This window comes from Rhyacophila brunnea, unplaced genomic scaffold, assembly GCF_057557595.1.
Source record: "Rhyacophila brunnea isolate RB1 unplaced genomic scaffold, BYU_Rbru_1.0 scaffold_12, whole genome shotgun sequence".
Lineage (NCBI taxonomy): Eukaryota > Metazoa > Arthropoda > Insecta > Trichoptera > Rhyacophilidae > Rhyacophila > Rhyacophila brunnea.
In genome coordinates, this window is record NW_028232774.1 from 37,361,777 (window position 1) to 37,380,208 (window position 18,432).

The window sequence follows — 18,432 nt, forward strand, 5'->3', positions numbered from 1 at the left end:
TTCTGTCACTTTAATTGGGAAGATGTAGAAAAATAGATACGATCGGAGAGGGATTTAGAGGTGTACATGCGTATATAAATTAGAAAATGTTCCCTTGTTGATGTTATCGAAATGTCTAATCGAGTTTCTTCTAAGAAAGGTCGTGGATTATTTATGTACCTGCCAAACAAAATGCGAATAACCTTTTTTTGTTAAAACTTAGTTGTAGTGTATACGCAAATACTTTATGATGGCAATTCGAAAAACGTTATTAATTATTCTATTATGCCTATTGTTATCTATGGTCTTCTGCACTAGTAAACGAAAAATAACTACTTAATACCCAATTATTTGTCCCTGCTTTCGATAAGATTTTCTTTAATAATAAATTAAGAAATTATTGTGTGTAATCAAATCATCTGATTTATCTTAAAACATCTAAAAATTAGTTGGAAAAATACAAATTTTTCAAATGTGATTTTTTCCAGTATCTCTAGTATATATGCTTCTGTGGCATTAATAAACGTATCGTGTCATTAATTAAATAGGTATATTGTACTATATTTATTTTGATGAAGTGCTTGATAATTAAAATATTAGGCGGCATATTTTGTTGGTAGCCGTGTCGGAAATCGTAGTACTTTCAAAATGGGTCGAATTATGGCATTCTACGTTTCGCGATAACACGCTGGAACATTCGAGGCATTTTATTCAGTTGCAAAATGTATAGGAAAAAAAGTTACTCACCCTCATTGATTGACGCCTCTGTGTCTTGCTCCATGATCTCGAAGATTCAAAACTAAAACGGTAAATAAATTATAAATCGCGCACACGTTTTACAGGTAAAAATCATCGTAAACAATGCAAGAAACAAAGCGCCCAGACTGAATGATTTTACACTACAATTAACATTAAACAAGTTCAATTGTTTTGGCATGAGATAAATGTCGTAAATATGCTGTTATGCATATCAATTATTATGGTAGAACAAAGCGGCCTTCGAGTCGGTGAATAAATTCAATTGAAAACACACGTCAAAGTGTAAGGAAGCATGGTCAAAACATTGATGATTTCGGACCTGATAAAAAGTGGAGACGCGATCGGATCCAGTGAGTGTCCGTCGTCAAGATGAAAGATACATCAACACAAATTAAGTTGTGGGGTTAAAACAATAAAAGGACTGCGCTGGTTTAAGTATTTTCACAACATTAGGCACCGGAGAAACCGAGATACAAAATATCAACACACGACTCCGCCACCATGTTTGACAAGCAAGCAGACACTAGACGGCGGTGTTGCTACATTATTGTTTGGACTCCCTAAAAAGCCTTAATGATATTTAATCTTAGTATGAAAATTTATATTTTTCGAAATAATTCTTTAAAATAGTACATTTTTCTAATCGAATAAGCTTCATATTATTATAATTTTTTATAAAATTAATAAGGTTTTATATTTTTTATGTTATAGAATATAGATAGACATTATTTTAGTGACGATAATATTCAACTGCGTGTCTCTCTCTCTCTCTCATAGAATACAATGTCAAAGCTAATTATTTAACAATCATTATCTTCATAAACATCAATCCACCATTATGGTGGATTTTATCAATTTGATTATCATTGCTTTTTTAAATGTAGTTGACTTCAATGCTAGCACATCTCATAGCTACTTACAAGGCTCATATTTTATTTGTAAGTATAAGAGTTTAAAAAATGAAAAAATTGCCCCTAAGTCAACTAAATATTGGCAATAAAATTGACATAGATTTAATAATACTGATTATGATTTAAAAGATTATTCGTTTTAATTCAAATGTAGCTTGTAAAAAGCAAAGATGAAATTAATTGTTTCAAAAAAATCCTTTACATCGATAACTCTGGATTAGAGAAACTTGTGTATGGCAACTTTTAAATTGTAACGCGGGAAATTTAAGGACACGATAACGCGTTGTTTTACAAGATGTGATTTTTTAAAAACTTTATTCAAAACACAGTAGGTAGGTCCTATATACAAAATTTTGAAGATTTAGATATTTTACAAATATTGATACATATTTTATTGTTTTAATATAAAACGCCTCTTTTTCCCTACTTATGTTTAAATGTCAAAGGAACAAACCTGTATTACACGTAGGGACGAAGGTTAGTAAATTGTTGAATTAAAAAATGACAATTATTGATTTACCTGTTTACCATACTATGTACAGATTATAGCTCACATCGCATAGGTTTGACTAGTACGCCGTTTTTGACGATTTCGAAGGCAATTGGGGACATTAATTTTAGTCGTATTATGTGGTACGTTGGCAATGAGTTAAGGCGCGGGCAGCACTCGAAATGTAAACATTTACGAACCGGAGCGCTCGATAATTTGACGAACATATTTAAATTAAGTATATAAATATATATATACACACATAGTTTCCTAATTTTATGTGTATTTTATAAAAATAAGTGTGATTCTTTGTTATAATATGGCTTATCTAGCTCAGACGGCCAATTAATTTTTCTACAAGACGGATCGATAATTTTGGGAATTTTATGAACTGGGACGGCGCTCTGGTTTATTTAGAGCCCTGTGAGCAGGAGACTCAAACTTGAAGTGTCTCTGTATGATTTTTGTACAGTAAAGCAAAAAAATCAAACCTCATTATCTTTAAGGTGATACATCAGTGAAACGGCAAATAATTTTCAACTATTATATAATTTTGAACTCGCTCGCATTCTGAGAGAGAACGTCGAGCTGAAAACACGTCACTTTGTTTCGTGATGGCGACGGGCGTATTAATTCTTAAATCGTGTAAATATGACTAAAAACGTTACTCATTTACTTTAAAAAGAAAACATGTAAATGAATATATTATTATTATTATACCTACCATTATGTCTTAAGCGTAGGGTGTTCAACCAATGTGTGCTACCCGTGCTCACGTATGGCTGCGAGACGTGGACCCTCAACACGAGAGATGTCCAAAGGCTAAGAGTCACACAGCGAGGCATGGAGAGGTGCATGTTGGGCATCGCGAAAGGGCCGTAAGAGGAACGAATGGGTTAGGAAGTAGACAAGAGTACGCGATGTAATAGACGTTGCCAAACAGCTGAAATGGAGATGAGCGGGGCACATTGCTCGCCGAAAGGACGGCCGCTGGACAAATGCCGTCATCCAGTGGTACCCAAGGGGTACGAAACGGCCACAGGGTCGCCCTAAGAGCCGCTGGATTGATGAACTGGTAAAGTTCGGCGGAAATACGTGGCAGCGAACGACACAGGACCGAGAGAGTTGGAGAAAGCTTGGGGAGGCCTTCATCCAGCAGTGGATTGACCCCGGCTGATGATGATGAATATTTTATTATTGTTACTAATAGAACAATAAATAGAACATGAAATGGACATATGTTGGATTTATATGACAAATTATATTTCGTTTGGCATGCGTCATTTGCACCCGCGACCAGCATCTGCCCATCACCTAGCCACAATCTTTTTAGACCGTGCCTCAACTGAGGTACAACCTTAATATTTACAAAATAAATCGTAGATTACTCTGATAGTGTAGGTAGCTCATTAATGTCCCATGCCCATGTACCCATTGTAACCTATGTATAGCGACCCAAAATTGGGTCGCTTGGAGTATTGAGTGTGTCGCAGAGTATATAAAACAATAATATTTTTTAAGAAAATAAATACCTAGCATCATGAGATTAAAAATTAAAAACATCATGTTAAAACCTTACGAACTCGAAATAAATGATAAAATAGAAAAAGCTCTTGGCTTGAATTCTGGACTGGACCCAACGGGTGTGGAGAAGCAGGCAACCTATCTCGAGTGCCGAAGAATACAGGATAAACTTAAACAGGTGTCAAGAATACGTCATACGTCGAATACTGACTGTATTGCAGGTATAGCCTATCAGAATTATATTTATTAATCTGTTCTGTCGATCATATTGACGAATTGTTTGATAGGAAGGGAGCAAAAAAAGTTCTTGACATTTCGAAAAATTATCCATAATTTATTTTTGTTTTTAGCGCGCCAAGGTTAATAAAATCTAGTATGTACTTAGCTGCGACTCATTTTAAAATATATAATTACAAATGCAAAAATATAATTCTTTATACGACAAAGAGCGCCAAATAATGAACTGAGGCATGATACATTTTATAAAAAAACAAATTTTCTCATGAATTACGAATTCTCACGAATACTAAAAAAAGTCGCCTGCGGAACAATTTTCTTCCATGTCAATGAATATATTTTTTATAAATAAAATTATGGTTTCACACTCCATCAAGATTGTTTTAAGTTCCTACAAATTCAGAATGTTATATTACAATGCAATAGGTAAATGTCATTATTTTTGTTATATGATTTCTTTCCACTAAAAAATTCTTTTCTATAAAAGTATTAGGGAGGGGGGGCAATTTTGGGCTGGCACCAGGGTGGCAGTCCATACAATCACCATAAAACACAATAAAAAATATTATTAAAAAAGGTATTTTATTGTACTAAAATCAATATTCACATTATAATTAGATCACGCATTTTGCTAATTTATTATAAAAATTATAATTAAGTATAATATTTACAGAAAAAATAATGAAAATGGTAGAAAAAGATACGAGTTGTTTATGTCTAAACATTAAATAAGCTATGAAATTTATAATGTGATAAAACAATACATTTGAAATAAGACTGTTATTAATAAATAATAAAAAATCTCTAAAACCATAGATATTTTTCAAAATGTAAAATTTAATAAAAAAATAAAATAAATTATGGTATAGATAGAGGTACCTTAACATTTTTTGCTATTATAAGCTTTGACAATAGCTATTGTATAAATTGATTGTATTCAATTATAAAATTCTCTAAGGCTGCCATGTCCTTATGACTGATTGACTGACTTTGAATCAAATTAATATAAAATTATCAATAGGTGTACAGTAGAACCTCGATATAACAGCGGGTGAAGGGGTGTCCGTTAAGGCCGAAAGTCCGTTATATAAAAACATAAACAAAATCCTGTTTATTCATCTTCGGATGATATATCCAGACACACATGTTGTGAAGAGATGTTAATGTTAGATGTCGACGCGTTTGCTTTCAGTAATCCTCCTTTAATAAAAGAACCAAGTTTTGTTGACACTTCTACGAAGTCTACTGTTTTTTTTAATAATCAACTGTCTAAAATTAAGAAAATCAGTCATGATACCAATGGTCAACTTCATATACTTCTAACCATTGTAAACTTAATGAATGAAGTAATAAATGTATCCATTCGCTTCGGGTAAACAAATTAAACTGCTGTACAGCAGTGTGAATTAGCGGCCAGCGTTGTAAATGTAAAAGTCAGTGCTACGTTCAATATACGAGTGCGAGAGGTATGACGTGGTTATCATGAGCAGAACATTGTTTACAAGCAATGACATTTGGAATTAAGCATATATGACATTAACAGGATATTGTCACATTTTGTACGGTATATCGAGGTTCTACTGTACTAAAATATAGTTTGTATGAAAATTAGTAGTATTCGGAGAAATCCTGTTTTGCCTGATTTTCGTATGTTTAGGTTCTGTCTATACCAGTGGTGCACAAATGCGGCCCGTGGGCCGCATGCGTCCCGAAATGCCATTTGTTGCGGCCCAAAATAACAAGTACTTCATCACCAAATTTTTCATTGAATATGATAAAAATATGTGAAAAAATTATGCAGTAGCAACGGTATATAATCTGAATCGTCACTAATAGAAAACTTAATGCTATTTTTTATTATTTAACATGATTATATTTTCACGGGTTTAGATTTGCGACCGAAATTCATCTTTTTACAATGAGTGCAAATAAGCACGTAATGCGGAGTGGAGAGTGATTGAAATTGCTGATAAAATTATGTAAAAATTAAATTAAAAATAAAACATAAAATGTATATCTCATCTAGTATAATATAAGCTGTCTGCAAGACCTAGCGAGACAGACTGGCGAGAGCCAGCTGGCTCAGCTAGTATATCATTATTCTTCAACACTTTTATCCTTTGTGGCCTGTGAAAAATTAGAAAATGGATAAATTGGCCCTTCTTTCAAAAAGCTTGTGCACCACTGGTCTATACAGATGAAAGATTTCCTCAATATCTTTGTAATACATTTACATTTAAAAAAAAATATTCAACATACTTTGTTATGAATAAAAATTATAATATGTTACAATATTTTCGAAGTATTATAAAAAATAATAGATAAAATAATTAAAATTTATTAAAGCTTTTATTTTATTTTTATTAACCTGCAAAAGAGGAATATTTTAATATATGCATATTAAATTATCAAATTAATATAATTTTTTATAAACCATTACTTTTCGAATTATCTTTCAAAAATGGGAATATTAAAAATATAAAATAAATATGAAATCAATATTCTATAGTTTAACACTAAGGGAAAACACAACTAAAGACTGTGAGATACATATTTTTTTACATTTCAATACACCTCTGCAGGTTCAAGCTTGCATTCAATTATCATGCACAACATAATATCATATTATGCGAACAAAACAACATAAGGCTATATTTATAATGGATGCAATTTGTTTGTGTAACATTATTTTGTCACAATTCCAAAAATAGCATCGCTAAATTATTTTGTAAAATGTATTTTTATTTTTTTGCAATCAATATTAATATTTACAAGAAAATACTAAAATTAGTACCTATGTACAATAGATTTTTTTTTAATACTAAATTGTAACAGTAATTTAGATACTAAAATGAATTCGATACTAAAACTATCTCAGTTAACATCCAGTGTCAGTCATCAAAATAAAAAAATGTTTAATTTTAAAAGTTTTTTAAAGTATTTCAAATTAATATACATTACAAAATATATCTGATTATTTTATAGTGCAGTATTTCCCTTTCATCACAACGGATAGGAGGATAAATGGGTGGATTCGCAGCAAGATACTGGAGAGGATTACTTGGTTGAAGTAGAAATGTGCCCAACATATTATTGCGAAGATGCCAGGCGACAGATTGTGATTTATGAAGTGAATGGAGATCATAATATACAACTGAAAAACCTTCGAGGTAATGGAATAGTTTTTGGGACGTGGTATTGATGGTCTACAGCAGTGCAAGGACGGAGAGAAGTGAAGTAAAAAGTCTATATCCTGAAGTGGATAAAGAGGGCCTCAACAGATTTCCAACGAAAATAGGGTGTAATCAAATCAATATGGTGAAATGAGGGATCTCCTAAACCCAGACACTTGTTCTTATGCAAGGCATGCCCACTGAAATGAAACTGCAACGAGATCCTATGAGCTGAGGAAAACTGGGTTGCTTTTGCCAATTTCAGTAGTGATGTCTTGTAGCAGTTGAAGATTCCGATACAAAGCAGAAGTAGATAGAGACCGGGCTCAAGCAATGATTTTTTTTAACAAATATGTGAAATTAAACATCTAAATTAGTAATATAAAACTACATGTCAGTCATAATCAGTTCATTGCTGAATTCTTAGGTGTGGAGAACACATAGTGTGGTGAGGCAGTGGCGTAGACACGACTCTAAGGAGTAGTGTGAGCACTCAAACAAAATAAAATATTAAAAAACAACACACCAACTGGCCTGCCGGTGACAGGACGGGGACGGGTCACTTTCTCACCACAAAGTGGCGTGTGGATCACGTATTTTATTTTGCTATTATAAAATGTTGGATCATACTGAATGTGGTGTTAAAATTATATTCTTTCTTCTTTTGACAATGTCTGATCCTAATAAGATCATATTGGCCTCCGCAGAGTGGAGGATTGTATAAACAGATTTTTGTTTTTATGAAAAATGGATGTTAGCCACTTGCTTAACCTATTAGGTCCATACTCTGAATCCAACACACATTGAAGTTAATCCCTTCAAGCCAAACCCGCCCCACACCACACTCGAGACTTAATCGAGCGTATCACGGGACCCTACAGTGGCGATGTGAAGCATCTATTTAATGTATAACTGGGAATGTCCTGGGAGCAGATACCCAAGACTAAGGTTGCTACGCTCTAAGTGAGCTCTGACTGAATTTAATGAATTTACTGTAATGCAAAGTGCCGGGGAGAGAAGAGCACATGGAAATTACAAAAATAAAAAGAATTTAAGGTATATGTAATAAACGAAGCTAATCATACGGACAGCAAAACTTATGCGAAGAGATCTTCACGTCCGCAGTAAGATGCCGCAAATTTTTGAAAAGCAAGATAATTGGCCTTTCACAAATTGAAAAACAATATGTGTATTTGACAGACCCAGGGATCAACGACATTATAAGTAGACTCGTAAGCCGCTCAACTATCGTGGGCGCTTTATAGTTGGTTAGATTATTAATCTTTTTATATAAAACTACCATTTGACATTCTACATTGGGTCATTGTAACAAATTACAAATTTAAGTTTTAAATAGGTACATGAAATGCATTTGGTTTTTTCTGGTCGAAGTTAAAAAAAATAATAACGGATATAATTTATTTTAACGTACTAAGGTGGATGGATGGATGCGTCGGCGTATGATGTCATGGGTCCCAGGATTGAATCCTCGATCTGTCAAATACATATACTGTTTTTCAAGGTGTGTTTGGAGTCAGAGTATAGATCTAATAGGCTGATCAAGTGGCTAACATCCATTTCTCATAAAAACAAAAATCTGCTAATACAAATCTCACCCTGTGGGGCCCATTTATGATCTTCTTAGGATCGGACAAAAAAAGCTTTGTCAATTAGGGCAATCAAGTTAGTTGAACCAGTTGAAAATACGCAGCAAAATAAATTATGACAAAAAGTAGATTAACATCAAATATATTATTTTGCATTTCATTTCGCCGCGAATGAATCTAATATGACAAGTTACTGCTTCACCAGAGTCATGCAAATGCCACCCCCAGCCACGTTGGCTTCTGTGCACTCCCTTGCCTTACAGTATACATTTTTATGATTTGATTTGTGTATTTATAATTTTATAAAATGAATAAACAATACAATATTAGATACCTACCTAAAAATACGAGATGTGAATCAAGTATACCTATTTTTAGGTTTTTATTTTTATTTATCTACTTGTCTATGGAATGGTAATTAAATTTTTCTCCAAATTACCAAGATATTGTTTTCTATTTTGAGTGTAATTTAGATATTGGTGGTAGTGGGTGGTTATTCAGAGGAATTAAATTTAATATCATTTTCTATATTAAATAATTGTTCTAGAATAAAATTGCAGATTTTTATTTGTTAGAGCACTTCGTCCCCTTATTGCAGAACTAGCCTAACTGATTTTTAGACATTTTACAGGAGAGCACTTTTAAACTTTATTTCGTCATTAATTTGAAAACTGTAAATATAAAAAAATTGATTTAAATATATGATAATGCATTGGTTAAATGCTTTGTTTATGTGAAAAAAAAATGCCAAAAAGTATATTCCGTCACATATTTTATGCAGATAGGCTACTTTTGCACTACAGTATTTGAAATCAGCACTATCTTATTTGAGTTAAGCTTGTTCTGCATAACTATTAGGATATAGTTGTACTACAATAATTCAGATCAGAACTATCTTAATTGAGTTAAGGTATTTGAACGCGAACATAAGGCAATAAAAAATGGTACCTTAGCGCATTAGGAAGTTAGGCTAAATTTGTATAGCACTACAAAATAAAAATTAAATCTCACGACATAGTTTTTTTATTCACAAAATCTACCAAACACTTCAATGAACATGGGTACTTATAATATACTGTAGTTATTAATGAAAGTTAGAGTTCAAGAAGTTATATAAATGAAAAGGCAATAAAACCTATTACTCATAAGCACTATTTTTAATTTAATCACTGTCTGTTTCATCCCTATTCACTTCTTGTGGTGAGGTGATCAGTCCTGTATAGAAAGAATGGTAGTCAACAGGGATTATTTTCTCCGGGCAAAGATACATTAGGTCACAATGTTTTAGCTTAGCTATAATTGGTATGACCGAACTTCTTACTGTCTTCAATTTGAAGTCAGTTATCTTTTGAATTAGTGGTCCACGGCTACGCTCAGCTGTATTAACTGGTGCAGGCGAATCTTCAAAGTTGTACTCGATTCGGAGTGTGTGTGGATTTTATGGCATTACTGAGATTCGTTTTATCTTTTGCCAAGAAAATTTGATTCCACGTTCATCCTTATTTCAATTTTTGGTTGTTGATTTCAAGCAATGTAGGCGTAGGGTCTCTTCCAACATGCTGATCGTGCTATTGAATACCACTAGCTCGGTGTATATACTGGTATTTTCTCGGCAGCCTTTTCAATAACACTATGAATCGAATCAACTTCATTCTGCGTGTAACCTTTTTCTGAAAAGATATGTGTTATTTTACAAGAGAAATTGGAGCCGCACAGAACATGTACATACAGTACGTGAAATGGATACAATTTTTTCTAGTACGATTATCTGAAAAAAATATGAATTCTTTTATCCCTTCCGATAACTGTTGTTTGATGAAATCAAAGACACAGCTTCCAAATTTCACACACTCCTCTCATTCCAATTGATTCATGCCACATAAAACAATGACTTTGTTGTGATCCTAGATCATAAATACTGAGATTGTATGTGGCATACTTTCGTTTATGCTTATAGTATAGTTGTGCGGCTTCTGCTCTGGGATTTGTAAGACTTGTTGTTGCGCAATAGGAACATTTTATTTAAGTTTGCCTGCTCCTTGACATTTATTTTAACTTTCGGGTAATTTCTTTATTTTTTAGATGAGTATCATATTCTGCTTTTATAATATCTTTTTCTTCATTACTGCTCTGCTCATATTTCAAGAAAAAGTCACACTGGTCCTTCTTCGGAGTAAAGAATAATTAAATTCATTACAAAATATGCCTCTATATGTAGGTACATTAAAGCAATGGCTACTGTCAAGCTTTTTTCTTCGTGGTCCTTTTTATATAGGTCAAACATCTTTGTTATATTTAATGCTGCATCCAAGTACTGCTTCGTGGTCTTTTTTCGGCAATAATGGCTGCTTACTGTAGAAAAGCTGTTAATGTGATCCCTCACGTTTTGCTTCATGTGGTCGCTTACTGCAAATATCCTCTGCGACCCTCTGCTGTCATCAGCAACCGTGCTTGAATTAAGGTCGTATGAATTCTTTGCAGCAGTCTTAACCATTTGATAACGTATGCTCAATGAGTTTAAAAACAATTGGCATATTTTAATCTTGTTAAGATCTTCTGAAAGAAAATTTGAGTTCTCAGTCATTTTACGATGACTTCTTTCTCGACCTTCACTTATATCAATTGTAGTTCTTTTTTTTTATTAAATTCAACGAAGCGGTTCACGTTGATGATTTATATCACCTAAATTCCAAAACTGATGAAATATTGCAACCCTCTGTTCTTGGGTAATTTTTATAGAACAACCAAATTTGCATGTTTGAGGAGAGGGTTCCTTCATTTGACGCTCACATATTACATTGTTTTTCCAGTTTATAAATTCGTTTCCAGAATTTAGCTGCTTTTTTATTACATTTCTGCGCCACAGAGCTTCATTACGATGTCTTTTCCTAGTCTTTTTTTCCTGCTTGACTTGAGTTATACACCTCTAGGACAGGTGCTGAAAGTCGATTTACAATATTACCAATACCATTTGATGAGTTTTCATCACTGTGTGATGATAGTGAATGCTGTGGTGGTTCATAGTCTGATCCACTGTCGGTAGAAAATGGTTCCACTTTCCCATCATTATCAATGTAATCAGATGTCGAAAGAACCTCTTGATCATCCATAAAATTATTGCAAACCTTGTCGATGATTACAGAGTCTGAAAATATATACATCATTGAGCTAATGTGCGGGATAGAAGCAAATTGCAGTTCTTATTTCAGTCAAGAAAGTGTTTATTTTTGTTGTAAAAGTGAAAAATAAAACTCATAATTACCTCGTTGTTCTAATGTAAAGTGGGCCACTGTGGCACTGATTTCTCCTTCGTTATTTGGAGTCAGCGGGATCAATCGATTTGGTGTTGATTGAACTACAGTCATGCCACTGATTTCGGTAGAAAATGTGATAACTATCTCATCATCATCAACCGAATTAGATGTGGAAGGAGCCACTAAATGGTCCATAGAATAATTGCAATACTTGTCGGTAATTACAGCATCAGCGTAATTACGTTGGCAGTTGACATTGACAGCGAACTAGTACAAATAAATCCTAACTGCAATAGAAAGAGGCGATATTGCCAACGTGTAGGTGTACTTTTGCGTGCAGAACTAGCTTAACGTCAGTTAGGCTAATTTAGTTCCAAAATATTTTTAATATTGAATTTAGGCTTGGAATGAACTAAGCTGATAACTTTTTTTATATTGATAATTCAGATACGCCTGTTCCGACTCCAGATAGAGAATCAAAAAAGGAATTTTTCTATCAAATAAAAAAAAAATCACAAAAAACCAGTTAGGCTAGTTCTGCAATAAGGGGACGACTTGTTAGGATGGAAAAGACTTTAATTAAATGGATGATACTAATTTGGTTATAAATACTGCTTTGAATGGATTTTAAAGTATAAATTATGCAAAACGATTTTATTAATAGCCTTAAATAACAAATAGAAAATTATATATTGCCACTACAAATAATGAATTAATATTCCCTACTTTGAATTGGACTTCTTCAGTCTTTCAATCAATATTTTTTGTTAACATTAATATTCACCACGTTTAAAACGAATGGTACATATTTATCGAGTCTTGGATGGTATGGTACAACCAACTGGACGTTAGGGCAGCTGGGTGACGGATATCTGGGTACCAGACAGATGAATACATTGCGCAAAGAAATACATTACAGCTTGAACGAGCAAGTAGACAGGCAAGTCTAATATTATAATGTAGGTAATTTACTTACTAGGAAATTTGTAGCTATTGCAAAAACACAATATGTTGATGGTGTGCTTTCACATTTCAATATTGCACTGAACTGCATTGATATTGAAAAGTTGAGCAATATACCGCAATTTGAGGAACAACTTTTGGATTCTCAAATCAGAATTCAATTTTCATTTGAAATTGTCCCTCTGAGGCGGACGAAACTGGTACAGATTTATTTATTAAAAGGTGGAATAAGTACTAAAATTTTTTTTTTATTAAATTGATTAACAATACAATGCAGATACACCATGAATTGACAGATAAAACAATAAAAAAAACCTTTTGATTGACACAATACATCGGTCAAACGATCTACAGGCGGCAAGCACAATATACGAGATTGTACAATCATGTTGATAAAAATACTAACAATATTGGTCAATCTCAAATATTGAACAACACTGTTGGTTGATTGGTCTTTATAATAAAGGTTTGTGCAATATATTGTGCCCATCGAAAGTTCATTGAAATATATTGCATGATTTGTGGACTATTGCCTTGTTTCTGCAGGTCAATCAGTGCTCGAAATGAAAATTTTTACGAACCGGAGCGCTCAATAATTTTACGAAAATATTTACATAGATAAATATATAGTTATCTAATTTTATGTGTATTTTATAAAAAAAAAATAGTGTTAGATTCTTTGTTATATGGCTAATCTACTTCAGACGGTCAAATCAATTTTTCCATATGACGGATAATTTTGGGAATTTTATGAACCGGAATGGTACTCCGGTTCATTTCGAGCCATGAGGTCAACGCAATATTGTAATATGAATACACATCATCTTTCAACATGCATACACATCGCTTTATTATAGGTAGACACATTATATTAGACTTGCTTGTCTATCTGCTGGTTCAAGTCGTAATGTACACATATTTTTTGTTCATTTCATTAATCTGTGCGGTACCCAGATGTCCGTTGTCCAGTTGTTCTGAGGTCTAGTCTGTGGCGCCGAATTGTCCTAGACCTGAGTATTTACTTTTTACATTAAGTTAGATTGATTCTGTTTCTTCAATCAACATTAAATAAACCATTAAAATTTTAAATGGTTGTTATTTGGTTTCATCTTTTACTAGGCTCTCCTAGAAAACATTAAGTATCATCAGAACAGTTGTCGGTTGCTATTGGCCGATCATTTATTTGAATAATGTTGAAATGTTCAACTATAACCAGCATAGTGAACACAATACTATACCAACTGTTACATTTGTGTGCATTTTCGGTACTGTGGAGGCAGACGGTTATAATTGGGGTTTTTTCACTTCTTATGTTTTCTTCCATAATATGTTCCAAATTATACATTCTTTGATGTGACAAAATTTCAGAGCTGCAACTTTATTAGTCACAAAGTAATGTTTAAAAGATATCTGCATCTGACCAAATGTGAAAAAAGGTTGATAAGGCAAAAATATATACACATCTGCATAAAATGCGAGATAACAATAAAACTTCAATTTTTTTAAAAGACATTAAAGTTTTATGTTGGGATGCAAATTCCGCTTATTAATATAAAACACTTTAAATTATATTATAAACTAACTTGTAAAGCGTCAATTACATTGAGCTACTTTACGAGCTGTTTGTTGGCGAATTTACAATCTGCCTGTAAAGTCGCCCAGTCTAATCATCGAACAAGCTAACAAGCAGATTGTAAACACTCTACCGAGAAAAGTTGAAAGCCGGTCAACTTTACACACTACACGCCGGCGTGTGGGCCTACTGCGTCTGCGCAGTAACAACCTCCCGGTAAAAAAACGAACTACGTTCTGTCAAAATAGTCGCTGGCTTATGGCTTCTCAGCGAATGGAAAGTTTTGTGTGTCATCATCATAATCGCAGTAGCTGAATCGCCCGCTATTAAATTCGCCAACAAACAGCTCGTAAAGTAGCTCAATGGAATTGACGCTTAAGACTGATTTAAAAACTTTGTTTGCATTCTCTTGTAAAATTGTGTAAACAGCAGTTATAACCGTTTGCCATCACGCTACCATTATATTGAAATAAAGCTGTCACAATATTTTCATTATCATAAACAGATAAACAGTGTGAAATGCAAAATGTTCGATTGTTTTTCATTGTTATGGTACATAATTCATACAATGAGATATCGTAAATGTCAAATTATTGTCAACTCAAAGTGAATCCTTTCTTTAGTAGTTGATACCGAAATTACAAGAGCAGACTCGCTAATACAATAACTACCACTGACCATTTGGGCCTATCGAGAAATGTCATTTTGAATCCATTTATTGAGTCATGAGTGAAATTAAAACATTTCAATTTTAGCCTTATACAGCTCTACGAATGGGGTGACAGATGCTGTCAGCTTGACGTTTGCTTTTATAATGATAGTAGACTTGATGCAATAATAATACAAAACAAAAATAATATTTTCAACTTGTTACTTACCTATTCAAATACAATCAGCCACAATTTTAGTGACATTTGATGTAAGAAAATACGAGATAACACTATTTAGTATAGCCACTAAGCTGACCAATAAAGATGCACTAGTATGTCATGAAAGAATCAAAACGCGCGTCGAGATGATCGAATTGGTACCTGAATCGTGGCATGTAGAGTATTGTTATTTAATGTTTATTATGGGTTTGAGTCGTCGAGTCTGCTCATGTAATCAGAGCATAAGATAAGAAGGCTTCCATGATTCTTTCAATTTTGGTTCATATTTATTCCGAGCTTAAACCAATGGGAGTCGTTTTATGAAAGATAAACTTCGTAACACAACACTGTCGAAAATGGAACAAATGTCACTGAAGTTCACTCATACAATATTTATACTGCCATACCAAACACATATATCGGCACAATCCACAATTCAGTGATTAGCAACCTACAGCTGTAGTGATTTTTTACAACAGAGTAAAGATTTTTTTATAATAACATGTTGAAGAAGGAATAAGATTTTATTGTTTTGTAAAATATTCGGTTTGGATAGTTTTGCGAAAAAAATATACATACCTACTTACATATTGTATAAATGCAGCCGTTTTACTATTTAATTTGGCCATCGCTAAAATACAGTTGTTCACCACTGATAGAGATAATTTTTTCAAATTTAGAATGTATATTTTTAAAGATGTTGATGACAATAATCTAAGCTCAAAAATGTAGTCTAGTACGAATTTTTTTGTTGAAATTATGGTAGGTAGGTAAAAAAACTTTTAAAGTATTGCTTATGTATGGTTTCCCCAACATGAATAAAATGTGGACACCCTATCTGTGTTCAGTAAGGCAGTATTATAGGCGAAAGAACCTATATAAGTTGGCTGTTGGTTGAATTCGGAGCTGTGATCACCACGATCTAAAAATTGCAGAAGCTGCCAAAACATTTGTGTAATACTAAATTATTAATAAGATCACCGATTGTATTAGTTTAAATTGAACTGGCATTTATGTGATATAACTCTATTACAATGTTTTTGAAATGTTTCTTTTTTGTTAATGTTGCAATATTTAAGTTATTTATGTTGACTGGTGTTTCAGGATATAAACCCATCATAAAAATTATCTAAATATAATTAATGCAAGTATGGAGCATAGATCGATTGAAAACGAGGTAACCTTTAGTAAGCCATTGAAATCTGTCAATTGAAATGTTCATTATGAAAAAATAGCACCATGACATGCATTTGTGGTATTATAGTGGTAACAGTGAAACAATCACAGCAACACCCATGCCTGAGAAAATACATTCGACTACAAGGATCACCAATGAAAACTATGCCATTGCCGCATGCAAGGGGCGAGGCAGATGGATATAACAGAATACATCTTCTTCTTCTGACGTGATTTGAATTTGTAGCATTATAGCACCTGTTCATGTGCATGAATTTACTTGCAACCATAGTGTGTATTTTAAACTAACTGTCTTGCTAATCTCACTCTTCAAGAAGAAAGCGTGATGCGGTGTTGTCATTGTGTGGTACTATTAGACAGGTCGTGAAAATCGGTTAACCCCAAAATGGGTCTACGTGGTGTAGTTTATTTTTTTACTGGCAGGTCCGCCACTATCGTTCTACTGCGCAGGCACAGATATCCCATAGTCTAATTGTTGAGTGAAAATTCAGAAGCTTCTGAACTTTTTTGATCAATGAATGCAATCTTGCAATTTTCATGATAATACGTGTTTACACGTGCAATTTTGTGTTATGGCCATGATAATACATACTATCAGCAGTAAATCCATGCACGTGTGAATGGGGTATTAGTTATATTTAGATTGTTCTGAAGATAGCTTTATAGCTTGAAAGAGCTGTCAACATAAATAATTCAAATATCATAAAATCAATAAAGAAAAAATTCAAAACCATTATAGTGTATATTAGTTTTACCATAAACAGTTTGTGGATATAGAAGAAATACAATCTTATGCGGATACTGCAGCGTGTTTACATGATAGCCAACTTACATTGGTCAATCAGCACAAAAAAATTCAACGCGTTCAACAGTTTTTTTCATTCACGGCGGTAACAGATTGGTTAAAACGTCTTTCTCTTTGAGATGTGCTTTGGAGTGTTTTCTGAGGCTGGCCAGAGTCGGGAGCACTTCCTTACATCTCTTGCATTTGAAGATGTGTTTGTTGGTGTGACTACGGTGATGTCTTACCAGGGATGCCGGCTGCCTGAACCCTGGAATAACAAAATAGATGTTCTTTAACCACCGTTCACTTTAATAATCATTTTGATGATTTTAAATTAAATATGATAATAGTTGAAGAACATCATGTAAGTAAGACCCATAGATTTCCAAACTTATTTGGCCCACTGCCTCCATGGAAATCTATCTTCTTTAATCGTTTCTATGCCTCACAATTCGGGGTTCTAATCCCAGGATCCCGAACTATTTTTGAGACCTATGAATCCCGGGATTAGTAAATATAATCCCGAAACTTTCGGGATTGATTTTTTTATCAATTTATATGGAAAATAAAAACGAAAATATAACAGAAAAAATACTTTTAATAACAAATAACTACATTAGAAATAAACTGAGTTTGAATGAAGTTTGATTTATTACCCATGTGTAAGTTGCCAATTCATTTTATTTTTACACATAACTTAATAAAAATGAAAAAGATTGGAAAAAAACAATGCTTCGCACTTTCAACAAAGTAATTCCACCATGATCTCATACGTTTTATGGCAGTTTCATATTTGGCTGATTAATTAGATAATTCATGAAGCGGAAAGGCAATACACCATGATTTGCTTTACTATTTTAAATCTCGCTAACCCATTCATTAAGTCTTTACTATCAGAAACAGCAATCTCATATAATAAATTTAAACACTAAACACAATATTAATTTTATGAAATTTTATAAATGAAAATCGCTTAGATTTGTAAATAGTTTAACATAAATTAAAAATTCCACATAATATGTACGATGCAGGTAACATCCGTAAAGTGAATTAGAGAAATAGAATAAATAAATCAAGAGACATTTAGTTAGACGTTTTAGCCATTTACACCT

General features: G+C 33.1%; 2 protein-coding genes across 3 annotated transcripts in view; both read right to left on the reverse strand.

Moving 5' to 3' along the window:
* The window catches only part of LOC147078130 (kelch-like protein 36), a 130,665-nt gene extending 129,384 nt beyond the window's left edge, over positions 1-1,281 (reverse strand). The window contains exons 1-2 of one of the 2 annotated variants that reach the window (XM_085961236.1): positions 1,058-1,281; positions 727-778 (exon numbers count right to left, since the gene is read on the reverse strand). In XM_085961236.1, the coding sequence (XP_085817362.1) occupies positions 727-760 (34 nt within the window). In that variant the 5' untranslated portion in view covers positions 761-778; positions 1,058-1,281. The remainder of the gene's footprint in view (positions 1-726; positions 779-1,057) is intronic. The other variant, XM_085961235.1, reaches the window with a different exon arrangement.
* A 14,811-nt stretch (positions 1,282-16,092) lies between these two features.
* The window catches only part of LOC147078132 (uncharacterized), a 61,188-nt gene continuing 58,848 nt past the window's right edge, over positions 16,093-18,432 (reverse strand). Inside the window, exon 12 of the mRNA XM_085961234.1 lies at positions 16,093-17,588. Within this exon, the coding sequence (XP_085817360.1) occupies positions 17,419-17,588 (170 nt within the window). The 3' untranslated portion in view covers positions 16,093-17,418. The remainder of the gene's footprint in view (positions 17,589-18,432) is intronic.